General features: G+C 31.9%; 2 protein-coding genes across 2 annotated transcripts; both read right to left on the reverse strand.

Moving 5' to 3' along the window:
• Positions 1-4,233: 4,233 nt before the first annotated feature.
• On the reverse strand, positions 4,234-6,885 carry LOC113869872 (G-type lectin S-receptor-like serine/threonine-protein kinase LECRK1). The gene has a single exon (XM_027506376.1). The coding sequence runs from the start codon at positions 6,776-6,778 to the stop codon at positions 4,406-4,408; it is 2,373 nt and encodes a 790-aa protein (XP_027362177.1). The 5' UTR covers positions 6,779-6,885; the 3' UTR covers positions 4,234-4,405.
• A 7,592-nt stretch (positions 6,886-14,477) lies between these two features.
• Positions 14,478-16,793, reverse strand: LOC113870136 (G-type lectin S-receptor-like serine/threonine-protein kinase LECRK4). Its single transcript, XM_027506736.1, has 3 exons — positions 16,050-16,793; positions 15,302-16,001; positions 14,478-15,196 (listed from the first exon to the last, which is right to left on the reverse strand). The coding sequence occupies exons 1-3, from the start codon at positions 16,791-16,793 to the stop codon at positions 14,478-14,480; spliced, it is 2,163 nt and encodes a 720-aa protein (XP_027362537.1).
• Between the last annotated feature and the right edge of the window lie 1,296 nt (positions 16,794-18,089).

Consider the following 18,089-nt stretch of genomic DNA (forward strand, 5'->3'; position numbering starts at 1 on the left):
TATGATAGTCAAAAGTTTAAGAACTTTTGTTAAAAAAATGGAATTAGAATAATTAAGATAATACCAAAAACATTAGAACAAAATGGTGTTGCAGAAAGGATGAACAAAACCTTGAATGAGAGATCAAGATGCATATGGATCCAGTCTGACTTGCCTAAAATGTTTTGGATAGATGCAATAAATACAATAACTTATCTCATAAATAAAGGGCCATCAGTTCCTTTAGATTATCAATTTCCTAAAGGAGTAAATCTTTTACATTTGAGAGATTTTGGTTGTCCCATATGTTATCATAAACTCTAACGACATAGATAAACTAAACTCCTAGGCAAGAAAATGTTATTTTATCGACTATGAATTTGACATGTATGGCTATAGGTTTTAGAATAACCAAAATCAGAAAATCATTAGAAGTAAAAATGTCACTTTTAATGAGAACATGTTCTATATAGATAAATCTACATAATCTATATGTGCAACTAAAGTACTAGAATTTTCTGAGAAGTAACACTAGAAGAAATTTTAGAAAGTGATGTAGCTAACAGAAGGCAGGATTCAGAGGTACAACTTGAGTCAGAACCAGAACTAATAGTAGTGCCAAAAACCCCTGTAAACATATTGAGGAGATCTAATAAAGTTCCAATAACGCGATAAAAGTATTCTCCTTTATTGCATTATTGGTTAATAACTGATGCTATGAGCTAGAATATTTTGTTGAGGCCATGCATGAGAATAACTCTATTAAGTGGGAGTTAACAATGAAAGATAAAATGGTATCCCTTCAAAAGAATGGAACACAGACATTAACCATGTTACTTGAAAAAAAGTCTTGCAAAACATGTAGGTATATAGGTTGAAAGAAGAACCTGACGTAGCAAAAGATACAAGGCAAGACTTATAGTGAAAGGGTTTCAACAAACATAAGGATTGATTTCATAAAGATTTTCTCTCCTATTATCAAGATGAACTACCATTAGAGTTATCTTAAGTATTGTTACAAAGAATCTTCACTTGAAGCAGTTAGATGTTAAAACTGCATTCCTACATGAGACTTGGAGTAAGACATTTATATGACACAACCTAAAAGTCTTGAAGTTTCAAGCAAGGAGAATCTTGTATATAAACTTCACAAAAGTTTGTATGGCTTGAAACAAGCACCAAGACAGTGATACAAGAAGTTTAATGAGTTCATGAACCACTTTATATTTCACAAATGTGATGTGAATCACTGTTGATATGTTAAGAAGTATGTTAATAGAAAACTTGTTAGATTTTGGCAAGTGTACCAAGTTTTCGATGTAATATAAAGGGTTATCGTATCCACAAACAATGTGGACACTTAAGCGATTTTAACTATCCAATTTAATTAACAAATTCCTAAATATTCACAAATGTACAACTATGTAAAATTTTAGGTTTTTAATGGTTTGGTTCATAGAAAATAAATGCAAATGCCAATAAAAGTAAATTAAACTACTATGATAAGATTGGAGATTGGACTTCATCTATCATCTTCTTCATAATTTGGTTCTAACACACATTTAACAATTACCAAAGTTCTATAATGCGCTTTCATTATATTAACCTGTTTTGATTCCTCACCCGAGATTCTAAGATATATCTATTAAGTGATGATTTTTTACCTAAACAACAAATAATCTAGCATTACTAGTAAGAGTTATATAGCATACAATATATTAAAATTTATTCCTAGAGTCTCAACTCATTATGTGAGTTTACCCCAACTAGGTCCCAAGTTAGTTGTTACACTTAACTCAGATTCTCAAATGATGAATCATTCCCTGTAAGGTAGAAACAAGTATTACAATTAAGATAAACAAACCCAACTCATAGCAAAGAACAAACATATAATAAAAATACTAAAACATTCTAAGTATGAAAATTCTATCCAATCCCTAAAGAGTTTTAGCTTTTCATGGCATACGTTACAATAAGAAAATGCAAGGAAAAGAGATAGAAATTAGTTCCTCCAATGGTTCTTAGTCACTTTCCCAAGCTCCTCCACTACGCTGCAATGCCAAATTAGGTCAGTGTATGTTCGGGCTCCAAAGCCTTCTTTGGCTCTCCCTTTTCGAGTTGAATCTTCTATCTTTATAAGACAATAAGTGAATTTTCGCTCAAGCAAGCCAATTCTCGTTCAAGCAAAAAATAACCCAAGACTACAGGTCTTCTCGCTTAGGTGAGCCATTCTCGCTTAAGCAGGGTCATTTTTGCTCAAGAGAGAAAACCCAAAAAAAAAAATTTAGTTTAAATTCTGCATTTCTCACTCAAGCAAGGAAATTCTAACTTGACTGAGACTTGAAAATCTAGACAACTTCAGGAAATTTGTCTCATTTTCAAAAAATCATAAAAAATAGAAAATAACTTTAAATCCAACAAAACTATATATGTATTTTGAATTCCTAGATGTGTAGAATCTAATGCAACTATAATCAGTCAAAAATAATATTTGTAGAAAAGTTATGGTCAAAAGAGTAGACAAAGGTCATATTAGCTAAAAATATAAAATTAAAACATATATACAAAACAAGATCAAATCATTTTATTAATAAGAAATGGTGAAAACTCTCAAAATAAAGCATATGAAGAGTATTTTGAAGACACAATAAATTTATAAATGTAAACAGCCCATCAAGCCTTTCGCTTAAGAAAATTCATATAAGAAAAGTGGATGAAATATCTTTTATTATTTGACAAAATTAGAGCTAAAATTGTTGAATTTAAATGACATGAACTTAAATGCATTAAAATATGAATTGCAAGGAGTTTAAGTGTAAAATACATGAAAAGGAATCAAATAAGTGTCAAAATATATACTAAAAATATCTAAAATATAACACTTATCATACATTAACAGTTATGTCATTTTTGCTTTATATGTTGATAACATATTGATTGTAGGGTTCAGTATAATAGAAATTATCAGGTTGAAGCAACATTTGACAAAAAGCTTTGAGACGAGGATCCAATTAGAAAAATTATCGGTATGAGGATCTTCAAAAACAGATCAAAAGGTGTTTTGAAGTTGTCTCGATAGAAATTTATAGAAGAATTATTTGATAGGTTTTATGTTAGAGATGCCAAAATTAGAAATACCTATTTAGAAACTCACTTAAAGTTTTCAAAGAAACAATCTTTACAAAAAGATGAAGAAAGTGACATGTCAAGAGTACCATATGTGTCAACAGTAGAGAGTTTGATGTATATTATGGTGTGTACCAGATATAATGTAGCACATGCAATAAGAGTTGTTAGTAGCTTTATATCAAATCCCAAAAAGAAGCATTGAGAAGGTGTGGAATGGATAGTGAGATTTCTGAAGGGCACTTCAAAGAATGTGTTTGCGCCTTGGCAAAAACAATCTCACTTTATTGGAATTTGCTAATGCAAATTTGGGAGGAGATTTAAGTGGTAGAAAAAGCACCACATGTTATATTTTTAATTTAGATGGTATAGTTATAAGTTGAAAGTCTAAACTTCAAGGTAGAGTTACTCTCTTAACCACTAAAGCCAAGTATATGACTATCTCAGAAATAGTCAAAGAAGTGTTATGGCTAAAGAATTTTATCAAAGAATGGTCAAAAAGAGCAAGATAATTCTTCATTATTCAATAATAGTTAGATTGTTACATGTCTTGCTAAAAATTCAGTCTTTTATTCCAAATGCAAGCATATTAATATGAAGTATCATTTCATTATAAACTTGATAAGTGATGAAGACTATTCTTTGTTAAAGATCTCAAGATTAGAAAACTTAACTGATATGTTGACCAAGATTGTGACAAATGATAAGTTGAGACTTTACATTACCTCAACTTACCTTCAAAGATAATTGATGATAAATGAGTTGCACTAAGTGAAGGGAATATAAGCTCATTGTTTACAAGGAATAATTGTGAATCAAACTCTAAGTGAAAGAATTGTTAGAATTATGCAATCTGATAACTTGCATTGTTTATTCTTAAGAGAATTTTGTTTTTATTGTTGCTGTAGTAATGAAACTTTTTGCCTACTTTCACAACATAAAGACTAAAGAGCTCTCTTACATTTTGCGCCTCAAGGGAGGTAATAGTAAATTTAATGAAATAACTGCATCCTAAGATAGATTGTTTTGTTGTATGCGACATGTAAAGAAATGTCATATTATTTGTTTTATTGTTTAGGCATATTAATTCAACACCAAGTTGCTAATCGTATTTGTATTTGGAAGTAAAGGCAAAAGGAAATATTTTTTTGTATAAGAAGTTTAAAACTAATCAACCAAAAGCAGAAGATTGTAAACTAATCACCAGGAACATACATGATACATGCAATGAGTCCAAGTTTTCTAAACACTAGTAAAACTCTTGAAAAATGCTCGTTCAAGTTATTACAGCATTGACAAACTATAATCCCTGATCTGAATTTGCCATCATCTGATCATAAAGCAAAGGAGGAACCCCAACTTCCAGGGTTCCATCCAGCATTTGTGTGACCTGCTTCATTGAAGGTCTAAGAGCTTGGTTTGGATGAACACACCATAATCCAACCAAGGCCATTTGTTCAAATCTCTGGAAATCATTGAGCACTTCTGAATCATGCCTCACTACTTGCTCTAGTTTCCTAGACACCATGCATCTTAAAACCCAATTCGAAAGAACCAAATCATCCTCTAGGCTATCTATGTCATCTTGGCACGACTCAATGTGCCTCCTGCAGCAAATAATCTCTAGTAACATAACCCCAAAGCTGTATATGTCAACTTTGGCGGTTATTGGTGCACTTCTTAGCCACTCAGGTGCTATATACCCTATTGTCCCTCGTAAATTAGTGCTTGTTCTGCTTTGATCTTTTTTCAAAAGCTTGGAAAGCCCAAAATCTGCTATCTTTGCGGTGTGATTGGCATCAAGCAACACATTTTGGGGCTTGATATCACAATGTATGATCTGGGTCTCACACTCTTCGTGCAAGTATAGTAAGCCCCTTGCAATGCCAAGAGCCATTTCAATCCTTTGACCCCAATGTGGTCTTCCTCCCTCTCTAAACAAAACACTGGACAGTGCTCCGTTTGGCATCAACTCATACACAAGAAGTCTATGGTTATTCTCAATGCAAAAGCCCAAAAGCCTCACCAAATTTCTGTGATGGGTACGGCCAATAATTTTGAGCTCAGTCATGAACTCACTGTCACTTTTCTCAACATTCTTTTCCAGTTTCTTTACTGCAATACCAATTTCTGCATCTTCTATTATTAAAGTTCCACTGAAGACTTTGCCTGAAGATCCCTTACCAAGAATCCTAGTGAATCCATTCGTTGCTTCATGCAGCTCCTGGAATGTGAATTCCCTGAAGTTGATTCCAATAGCAGCTGCATTCAGAGACTTCCTTCTTCTTGTTAGTCTCTGAGCAAAAGGATGATAGTAAACAGCAAGGGCACCAAAGAAACAGGCAAAAGTGGCACTAACTGCAAGCATAACCTTCAAAAAAACCCTCACATTAAATCTCTTCTTCTTGGAAACTTTAGATATTCTAGACTCAACACTGTTAGGAACTTTGAGAAGTGCTTTCTGTCCCTTCGAAGATGAACTCCTTCTAGCATTCAGCAACGGCATGCTCTTCTTGGCACATGTAAAGGTTGAAGCGTTATAAGTTGCAGCAATGATATTGCAATCTTCCATCACAGACTTCTTACAACCTTCCAAATCAACTTCTGTTTGGTGAGAAAAATCTGGATAAAATTGAAAATCAGTGTCCTCAAACACCTGCACCTTGAAGTTCATCACAGAAGGTTCAGCACAGTAATTGATTACAGCTGCTGGATGACACCCTTTGGACAAATCTTCTTGATCCAATGGGATATAACCTTGAATACAATCACACTTCACTGATTCATTGTCAGGAGAAGTGCACAAGCCATACACACCACATACAGCGTCCACTCTGCAGGGATCCTCAACAGCTTTCCAAACATTCCTCCACTCAGTGCCATTTCTTTTGTGATATGCATATTGATGGAAATTGCCATTCTCATCGATTGTAGCACGGTGATAATAATCATTTACTGGGGTTGGAGCTTTGTTTGTTACATTGAAAATATTCCTAGAGCCACTAACAAGATACAAGGAAGCAGTAGTAGCATCAAACACCAAATTAGCATTTGGGAATGATGTGGTTAAAGTGTACCAATATGCAGGGTCTGACCATTTGTATGCTTTTAGCACCAAGTTCCCATCACCTTGCATTTGCAGCATGAAGTTTCCCATTGAGTAGTTTGAAGTTCCTTTCCCCTTAGAGTAGAGTATTTGATTACTTTGCAAGGTTTGACCCGGTAAGATTGTGTTAGCTGGAGAGTTGAAGCTCTCCCAAACAGATCCTAAGTTGGAGTCCTTCATGACAAAATTGCCATCATCTTGCATGTGTGCAGAAGTTGCAGTGCTTCCTCCATCATATATTGTCTGAGCAATAGATCCATTTGGGTGTGTTACCACAAGGTGTCCCAAAGAAGTGAAATCGATTAAGGAACTTGGTTCCACAGGGGGACTATGGTACCATACAAATGTTATCTCTTGGATCTTCCCAAACCATATTCCCACAAGAAAAAGACCAGTTGGAAGACGATGGAATCCAAATTCAAAATCACCAGAGGGTGACTTCCAAGTGGAGTTTGATCCAGCAGTGATGCTTGTGTTTAATGCTATTGCCATGGAATTCTGGGCATGTAAGCCATTAAGATGTAAGACTAGTGCAAGAATGAAAGGCAGAAACATAGCTAAAGACATTGCAGTTTCTATGGTGTGAGGGAAGAACAGAGAAGTTTATATGAAGAGCCTTCCCCCGGATTGTTACAGCGCATGTAAACGTTTGCAGACTCATTCAAAGACCACAAAACTCTGCTATCCAAAGTCAATGAGTCAATTCCCTTATAGCATACCTTTCAAGGGTAGTGCCGTATGAATCATGACTGATTTGACTCTTCGTACAAACTTTTATTTCAATTTTGAATGGCGTATCATCTATATTTGACATAAAATGCGACTACAATCTATGAATAAATTATACTAGTAGTTAATCTTGTATCCTCGAAAAAGAAATGGCTGTAGTTAATCAATTGCTCCAAAAGTATTGATGAGTGAAATTTGTCAATTTTTTACAGAAAAACTATTAAAAAATATATAAATAAATTTATTGTTTAATTATTTATTTAAATAGACTTTTTTACTGGATTATGTTTTTGTTAGCTAAAATTTAGTTTTCGGAAAATCAAATTCTGATTTGAGTTTTTTTTTTGTTTTTAAATTTTATTTTATGTTTTTATATAATAAAATAAATATTATTATTTAAATTATATTTATAATATGTTATTCTAATAAATATTTACAAATATTTTTTTAATTATATATAATAAAATAAGTTTTATTATTTGAATTATGTTTATATTTTTATATTATTTAAAAATAAATAAAAATAATAATAATATTTATTTTATATGTTTATTAAAATTTATTTTACATATTTAAGATAATAAATAATGTTTTTAGAAAACAATAATAATTATATTTTAAAAACTAATTAAAATAATTAAATAATAAGTAAATTATTTTAGATAATTTTTAAAAACTAATTAAAATATTTAAATCATAAGTATATTATTTTAGATAGTAATGTTAATGCTTAAATTACTTATACTTAAGAATAATAATTATATTTTTAAAAATTAAATAAATATATTAAATATTATTCTATTTATTTATTTATTTAAATATGTTATTTTGAAATAATATTTTTAAATATTAGTATGATAAAATGATATTTTGAATAAAAAAATTATTTTAATTAAATTAGTTTTTCTAAAAAATTACTTTATTTAATATTATAATTTTTAATACCCTAAATCTTAAAATTTTACTATTATAATTTTTAATAAATTTTATTTTAGAATAAAAAATTTATTTTTAAAAAGTAAATAAAATATTAAATTATAAGTTAAGTATTTATACTTGAGACAAATATTTTAAAATTAATGTTTTCATATTATTAAGGTAACATTGATGAAGACAAAGTGCATTAATAAAGATGATAACAAATTCATAACAACATTAATAATTAACTATCTCCGTAATTGTGGCCAGTTCCACAACGAGGGCGACGTCTGTGACGTGGTAAGTTTCGTCGTTGTGGTTATTACTTAGAGATTTCAGGATAAATTTTTGGAAGATTTTGATCATCATGAAGGTCTAGTTGTTGGAATGCATTTGATGAATTACCAGGTTCATTAACAAAATCCACTTGGTAAAGAGACTGCATGTAAGTTTGGGCTAAAGATGGAGTTGTAAAATTAATTCCAAATAAATTTGTAAAAATATCCTCCGATGTTGTTGCAAACGAATGTCTTGTGTTAATTATGTTTGCTTTTGGCGTAATGTTCAAAGGAATTGATGCAATCTCGTGGTACGACGGTGTGGAAGTCGTACCAATTTCAAATGTGTTGGTAGTCCTTAGTTGTTGGTCGTTCCTCCTTAGATCTTGTAGTAGTGGTAGTACAGATAGGAAATAGATGGAATTGACAATGTACCATTCGATGTATTCTTGTGTGTGACATAATAGGCCTTGCATTGGATGGCCTATTATTGTCAGCTCACGTCTGTTGTTCCATATCTCGATCCATTGAGCATGTCTTGTAACTCAATTTTTATCTTGTCTTCCTCTCATGTTAATTTTATGGAGGTCATTTTAATTATTTGGTGGAGAAAGAACTTCTTAGAAGAGACGAAACTGTAATTTGACTCTATCTGTTTGGTGTCATTCAACAATTGCAAAACAAAGGATAGCGGTACATAAAGTCCACAATTGGACATCTCTATATGCTTCCATGGATATTTATGTTTGCAAGTATTGATATGACACCCATAAAAAATATAAATAAATTTAACTTTGTTACTTAAGATGTGTAAAAGATAAGAAAATAAATATGAATTTAAATTTTTGTTATGAAAAGTTACCTAATTAACTTGAATGTGATCAAACATTGATCTATACCCCCACAACATCATTGTGAGGTTTATTTCGAAAGTTTAGCACTCTACCCCCGCTCCATCTGCATACGAGAGGGTATGTTGGTAGATTACTAGAAATTGGCACAATATATGACATGTGATACAATGTCCAAGATATTAACAGTGATGAGCAACCACTCATTGTTTTGCTACTAACTTCCGTGGCTCTGCTTATTTCTCTGTACAACATAGCTAAACAAGCAAAACCCCAACTATATCATCTTGTTCTTCTAAGATTAGTTAATAAAGCTAAATACATAAGATGTACTTTGTTTCCTATTTTGTCAGGCATCAAAACACATCTAATTAAACCTAGTATATAAGTCCTACAATGGGCGTGAACTTCTTCTTCAGATGGTTCTTCTGGTAGTGGCAACATGTTATCTCTCAGCCACTTCAGTTTCAACATAGAGCCAATAAGTGACTCTCTCTTGACTGGCACGATACCGAGATATGTGTCACACATCTCCTCTCGGTCAAACATTGTTGGAGCAATGACTAGTAAATCATCAACTCTTAGCCAGAGTTGAAGTGCAACATCCTCTAGAGTTATGGTGCACTCCCCTGTTGGAAAAATAGAATGTGTGAGTTTCAAGCCTCCACCTCTCGACCAAAGCTGTTATCAATGAGTAATCCACCTTAAGATGCCTTAGCTTTGCTACCCCAACAAAACTAAGTTATTCAAGTATAGGAACAATTAGAGGACTGGGTTCTGGCATTGAATGATAGAAAGATAAAATCATGTTTTCAGTTTCCTGCTGTTATTAACAAATTAATAATATTATATGTAGAATATTGATTTATATATTCAGTAAATAATGGTAATGTGTAAAACTTACCGTTCTTCCAATGAAGGCGGACCTGTGTTCGTTTTGCTTCCACAACAACATTTTTAGTAATAGGAGCAAAGACAGAGAGAAACGAAGGACAAAGATAGATGCAAGTTTGAATGAAAACATGTGGCCTTAGATGAACATATTTATAGATAAACTTTGGTACGAGAGAGTAGTCTTGGATTCTTGAGAAGTCACTATCTCTTGGTCTACATGAATGTCAAAAGGCATCTTTGATTGGGAGGAGAGAAAACCTGTTTGGAAGTATATAGGATGGCTTGAATGAGAAGAGAATCTAATGTTGGGCATGACTGAGAAGTTACTATCTCTTAGTCTACGTGAATGGAGAGGTCATCATCATTCGTAAAATGTAATGAAGCATTGAATAACTGAGAATCTAATGTTACCATTATAAATAACCATATTTGTGTTCACTTTCTTCATTCAACCTTCTAAGTTTGTTTCTTGTTCTTGTGAACCTTCTCCTTCGAAACTTATTCATCATTCACTTTCTTTAATCTAAAAATGTCTTCAATCTATGTCATTATTCATTCTGATGATGCCATTAACCAATGTCCTAATAAAGGAGTCACCTCATCATCAACTAAATTCATACATCTAAAGAGAGGAGTGACTCTAAAAAGGCTTAAGAAAGTCATTCACACAAAACTTAACCGAAACGAAAATGAAAGGGTGACAACCATACATTTTCATTACCCAATTAGACTTGGCCCAGGAGTTAGCAACTACATATGTGTTGAGTTGAACGAAGATGAAGACGTCGAGGCACTCTTCAACATCCACAATTCAAATCAACTTTAATCAGATATAGAATTATATGTTACATTTGCTACAAACGTAACCTAGGCACCACAACTTTCACCTTCACTTTCACTTTCACCTTACCAAACTTACGAAACCATAAATCTATCTTTTCCAACATATGATATGAATTCTGACCTTCAGTCCTATACACAACTTTTAACTGGTCCATTCATAGACCTCAATGAAATACCCTCCCAACCATTTAAGCAAACCCTACCCTCTCAGCCTCTTAAAGAAACCCCCATTGAAGAACATGATGTTATGGGTCTCCCAATCGAAGTATTTGATCCTTTTAGCGAGGATGAAGATGAAATTCTATCTCAACAGCAGGATGATGAAGAAGACTCCCTCCCACTTCCAAATATTCCACCATCACAACTATTACCATTATACAACCCACCTTCACATTTTTTAGACTCTTCCAGTCAAATACAAGAACATGACTCTGAGTTTGGCCATGTCCTTGATTGTGAAATGGTAGTGTATCCGCCTGGAACACTATTTGTTGGTTAGCGCTTCCTAACAAAAGAACAAGTGCAAGACGCCATAAATAGATTTCACATTGTCAATCATTGCACTTACAAGGTGAAGATGTCAAGCACAACTAGGCTTGTCATAGAATGCGTTCACAACGACTGTACCTGAAAATGTCGCGCTATATTGCACACTAAAGAGCAACACTGGAAAATAATGAAACTTGAAGGGTGTCACACATGTGCTTCTCCACTCATTTCACAGGATCATAACAAGTTGGGATTATGAATGATTTCACAAACTATTTGTGAAATTATTAAAACTGATCCATCCACACCCATCGCAACCATCTTAGCCCACATAAAATCCACAATAAGTTACACAATCAGCTATAGAAATGGATGGTTGAGAAAACAACATGCCATTAAAAATATCTTCAAAAATTGGGAGGAGTCATACCATAAGTTACCTAGATAGTTGTTTGCAATGCAATTGTATGTTCTGGGCTTCATCTGAAAATTGAGTACACAACTAGCATACAAGGGTGGCTTGTTTGACGAGGAGAATGTGTTTTTCAAGAGGTTGTTTTGGACCTTCAAGCCATGCATTGATGGTTTTTCCTTTTGCAAACTAATTGTTCAAGTGGATGAAACATTTTTGTATGGCAAATACAAAGGGACTTTATTAGTGGTAATTGCGCAAGACGGCCGCAACAACATAATTCTCATTGTCTTTGCTGTGGTTGAAGGTTAAACCAACGATGTATGGTTCTTTTTTTTGAAAAACTTAAGGAGGTACGTAACCCCGCAAGAGGAGTTGTGCCTTATTTCGAATCGTCACGAAGCCATAAGAAGTGCATACTTCAGAAATGGAAGTAGTTGGACAGAAAACAATTCTTTCCATGTCTATTGCATTAGACATATTGCATAAAACTTCATGGGACGATTCAAAAATGTTGCACTGAAGAAAGATGTCATCAATATGGGTAATTTTAATTTTTTACGTACTCTATATTATTATTAATATTTTATACAATTACTTAGCTAGTTACATTAATTTAATTTGTAATCTTTTTTCAGCATATGGGATGACTGAATCGAAATTCTTTTACTATTACAACATCGTAAAAGATAATAACCCTGAAGCTGCACAATGGTTAGACAACATCCCAAGGAAAAAATGGACGCTGGCATGGGACAACAGACAACGTTGGGAATACATGACAACAAACCTAGCAAAGTCAATCATTTCGGTCTTAAAGAAAACTAAAAACCTGCCAATTTGCGCCATGGTCATGGCAACAGGCAAGGAAGTAGATGCAATGATTAATGCTGGACATATGTACTCGGAGGTTGCAACTAAAGCAATTCAAGATGCACAGTCAAAGGCAAACACTCATAGAGTCATCACCTTTGACAGAACAAACACTAGATTTTTAGTCGAAAAAACGCAACATCCGACAGAAAATTTGACCCGTAAGAAGATTTACAGTATGATTAGATGAAATGTGGTGTGATTGTGGCAAGTTCCAAAAAGTTTACATCCTATGCTCGCATATACTTGCTTCATGCTTACACACACACACCATAACTTTGACATCTACATATCTCCCTGTATACTTTACAACAAGTTTCTAAGGAATACGAGAACTCAGACACGAAGATTATTGACTAACTTACACGAAGCCAACTTTGTGTCTAAATTCAGAACTGAAAAGAACTTCAAAGAGTTGACCCAAGTCCAGTAGGATAAAAACAGAGATTGACATTAAAGGACAACAAAATTATAGTTTATATTGATTTATATTGTTGTTGTTATTTTAAAATTTTTTTAATGTCATTTTTAATTTTATGAATGTCATTGCAACTTTTAAATTTTTAGTATTTGTAATTTATATTAAATATATAATTATATATATATATATATCTACATAATATTATTTAATAATATTTATTAATATTAATAACATATTTTTTAAATAAATAATTATGTATAAATTTTAATAAGGATTAATATCTCAAAATAAATAAATAAATTGGTTATTATTTAATACTTTTATTTATTTTATAAATATATAAAATTAAATAAATTTTTATTATAATTTTTATTTTATACAAATTTAAAATTAAATAAATTTTTATTGTAATTTTTATTTTTAAAAAAATATAATATTAAATAACGAAAAATATAATTTTAGAATATAATATTAATATCATTTTAAAAAAATTAAAATTATATTAAATAATATAATAAGAAAAACAAAAATATTATTTATTATCTTAAATATGTAAAATAAATTTTAATAAACATGTAAAATAAATATTATTATTTTTATTTTTATTTATTTTCAAATAATATAAAAATATAAACACAATTCAAATAATAAAATTATTTTATTATATATAATTAAAAAAATATTTATAAATATTTATTAGAATAACATATTATAAATATTTATTTTAAAAAATATAAATATATAAATATAATTTAAATAATAATATTTATTTTATTATATATAAATATAAAACAAAATTTAAAAACAAAAAAAAAAAATCAAGTCTGAGAACCGAATTCTGGCTAATAAAAATATGCTACAAAAGAGTCTATTTGGGTAAATAATTAAGTGACGGATCTATTTGTGTATTTTTTTAATAATTTTTCTGTAAAAAATTCAAAATTTGTGGAATCAAAATTATCTTATTAATTTGCGTACTACAAAACGTTGTATAGTTTTAATAAAATAATTAAGCTTCTTATTCTTATTTTTAATTTATTGAGAAAAATAAAATTTTCTTCTTAATCAAAATAAAATATTCTCTTTTTTACATTAATGGGAGTTTTTACCATTATCTTTTTTCATTAAATATGATAAATTTAAGTTACGAAAATAACATTACGACAAGTTATTAAGAAAAGTTTAGATTTGTTTTGTCGAGAACAACTTACGAAAGTTTTACAGGAAGGTAAGATTAGCTATTTACAATAAAAAAAGATTTATACCTTCAATATGCATATCATGTACCCTATAAGAAGATTAATATGGCTGCTGGGAAAGGATGACTATATATAACAATGACAGTTGAAATAAAAATATATTTTACTTTTGTCATTCTTTTCTTACTATATTGGTAATTAAAAATACATAAATTACGCGATATAGCAAAATTTAGAGCCCAGTCCAAATGATAAAAATGGCACGCAAAAGTTGATCTTAGATAAATTTAAAACGAAAATAAAATTAACATAAGTTGAATCACGAACTTCCAATTTTCTCTGCACCATTTTTCCATGGATCAGCTAAGTGGTGGAACACCCACTTCTATAGTTCCTTCCAACATCTCTACCACCTTTTTCATAGATGGTCGAAAAGTTGGATTGGGACTCACGCACCATAATCCAACCATTGCCATTCTTTCAAACCTCTTGAAATCACTTTCAACTTCAGCATCATGAATCACTACTATTCTTAAACTGTTTTCTTTTGCCAGATATTGAACCCAATCAATGAGTACTATGTCATCACCCGTTGTTCCATCCTCAACTTGATGCAACTCCATATGCTGTCTGCAAAATATGATTTCCAACAACAAAACGCCAAAGCTGTAGATATCCACCTTAGCAGTGACCGGTGCATTTTTGAGCCATTCTGGTGCCATATATCCCATGGTCCCTCTAGCATAGGTGCTTGTTCCAGTTTTATCTTTCATCAGTAGCTTTGCCAGACCGAAATCCGCAATCTTTGCAGTGTAATTCGAGTCAAGAAGAACATTCTGAGGCTTTATGTCACAATGGATGATTTGGTGGTCACACTCTTCATGCAGATATAACAAGCCTCTTGCAATTTCAAGCACAATTCTTACTCTACATTCCCAGCTGGGTTTATCCCCTCCTCCAAAAAGGAAGTTGGATAGTGTCCCATTTTTCATATTCTCATAAACCAGAAGCCGATGATTCTGCTCATTGCAAAAGCCCAATAAAGCAACAAGATTTCTATGATGAGTCAAAGCAATAACTTGAACTTCTGTAACAAATTCTTTCTCACCTTGATCTTCTTCTACTTCCTCCAGTTGTTTGACAGCAACCTCAACCTGTTGACCCTCCAAGTTTAAGACCCCACTATACACTGTACCATAGGCACCTCGGCCAAGTTTGTCCTTGAATCCATTTGTTGCTTCTCTAAGCTGTTGGAATGAGAATGCCTTTAGATTGATATCCATTGGCTTTGGCTTTGGTGGTTCCCTTTTGTGTATAAGATGCCCATAAACAGGGTGATGATAGATGGCAGTAGCTGCAAACAAAGCAGCAAGAAGGGAGCAAGAGATGAGAGCCCCCAGCAAAACAACCCAAGATGGTGAATCCTTTCCATTGTGCATGACAACCCGAGGAACTTTAATCAGTGTCACAAGATTACTTGTCTCAGAGCTGATTCTTCTAGCATTTATAATAGGCCACTTTTTCTTATGACAAGCAGAGCCATCTAAAACAGCAGCCATGGAGAAATTGTCATCCATCAGTGCCCTCTTGCAGCTTTCCAAATCCGAATTATTTATGACTTGTAGATCAAGAAAAAAATAATCACCGTTTGGTATATCAGCATCTGGAATTTCTTTTACTTCCACTTCCATTATAGAGTCCTCCTCTTTGAAATAGCACCCTTTGGAAGGTGCACTTGGATCCAAAGGTGTATAGCCAGGGAAGCATTCACAATTGAAAGTGTTGCCAGATGAATTGCAAAAGCCATACACCCCACAAAGAGCAGTCACCTTGCAGGGCTGTTGTACAGCCTTCCACGCAGGCGTCCACTCATTGCCATTTTTCTTATGGTAAATCGCCTTCTGAAAGTTTCCTTGACCATCCACTACCACACGATGATAATAATCTTCTATTGCACCTACTGCTTCAGTTGTCATGTTATATATAATTTGGGAGGTTCCATTCACCGCGTAAAGAAAAGATGTTGTTTTGTTAAAAATAATTCTCACATCTGTGTAAGGGATAATTCCACTGAACCAATAAGCAGCATTAGTGTATCGATAAGCTTTTAGAACTATGTTGCCATCAGATTTTTGGATCTCCAAACTGTATTGTCCTTTTGAGTAGTCCTCCAATTCAATGGCATTGGAGTAGAGCTTGTGACCCATACTCAAAGTTTGGCCTAATAGGAGTGTATCTGTGGGTGAATCAAAGCTCTGCCATATCATGTTGGAAAGTGAATTCCTCAAGATGAAATTCCCATCATTCTGCATCACCGCAGAAGCTGTGTTTGTTCCATTGTAGATAGGAAATGAAGACCCATTGACATGTTGGACCAAAAGTTGGCCACTTTGTGTAAGATTGATGGTTGATCCAATTTCAACTGGATTGTCACGGTTTGCAGACCAAGCCAGTGTCCTTTGTTGAATCTTGTCGAACCAAACTCCAACAAGATAGTGGCCCCTAGGAAGGTGATAGAACCCAAAAGCATAGTCACCAGAAGATGATCGCCAAGATGAATTGGTGCCAGCCACAATACTAGAGCCAAGTTCAACTGAATTAGCGTTCCTTGGAACATAGGAACATACAAGGAACACAAGTAAGGCACCAAAGCGAACAAGAAATTTGGTAGCCATTTTTGGTAGGAACGATAATGCAGTAAAAACTAAAGTCCTATTCTTAAAATATAAATTCATATGCTCAATAAACTCAGTCATAGTTGTATGGTTAGGAAATTTCCTGCCAATCATGGGATGAAGAATTTTAGCAGTTGCCACTACGAAGTTTGTGATAACTTTGAAACAATCAAATTTGTCAATCTTTTTTGGTGGTATCTGACTCAGACCCCGATTTGATATTTTCGTTTCTGGTCACCAAGGGCATGCGAAGCATTTAATGTACACATATTTTACAGATTATTAGCTTGTCTATAATTATGAACTGCTGTTATTTGACTTGACATATTTCCGGCTTTTCTTTTATTAGATGCCATAACTCCCCTTTCCCTTATCTTGCTGGTAACGAGAATTGTCCTGACAACAAAGTGTGTGTATATATATAATGACAGCATACAATTTTATTAAATTTTTATGATTTTAATACGTATTATTTGTAGTTATAAAGTTAAGTTAAAATATTTTTATTATATATAAATAATTATCTATAAAATATAAAATTTTATTCTTTAATTATTAAATTATATGTATATTTATTTTTAAATAAAATACAAGTGTGTTGTACAATAAATTAAACTAATACACTACTAAAAGAAGGAACTTTATTTTTGTATATTTTTATAAAAACTGTATCAATTCATTTTGGACGAAAAAATTAAAAAATTTACTAGTTAGTTTTGAAAATTAAATTTAAAAATATTTTAAATTGAAAGTTCTATCAGGACAATATCAAAAGCAACTACCTTAAACGAAAACCCAATGGTTCCGTTAAACAGATGGAAAGTTTGCTTTTTTGCACCAAAAAAAAATATCTTTTTCATCTTATTAGTTTTTTTGTAACTTTTTTAAAATAAATTTAATAATTATTTAATTTTAATTTTTTATTTTAAAGTAGTCTTTCTTTTCTTTGAAATTTCACTCTTCGTCTCTAATAACATTTACTGTTTTTCCTTGTTCTAAGCTTCACTATTCTCTTATCATTATATTTCTCGAAAATATTTCAAATATAATTACTTTCTAAATATATCTATTATTTTGATTGTATAATATATATATATATATATATATATATATATATAAACTTATAATAAAATATGACATCTTTATCGGCCTTCATTAATTTGTCAGCACTAACATTTTTTTAAAATAAATTTTCAAAATTAAAATTCTAAATTTTTATAAATACATTTTAAAATTTAAAATTTACATTATTTAAAAATTATTTTTTAAATTATTAATCCATAGACAAGTTGTCAG

Source organism: Abrus precatorius, unplaced genomic scaffold (genome assembly GCF_003935025.1).
Source record: "Abrus precatorius isolate BTA unplaced genomic scaffold, Abrus_2018 Scaffold6, whole genome shotgun sequence".
Lineage (NCBI taxonomy): Eukaryota > Viridiplantae > Streptophyta > Magnoliopsida > Fabales > Fabaceae > Abrus > Abrus precatorius.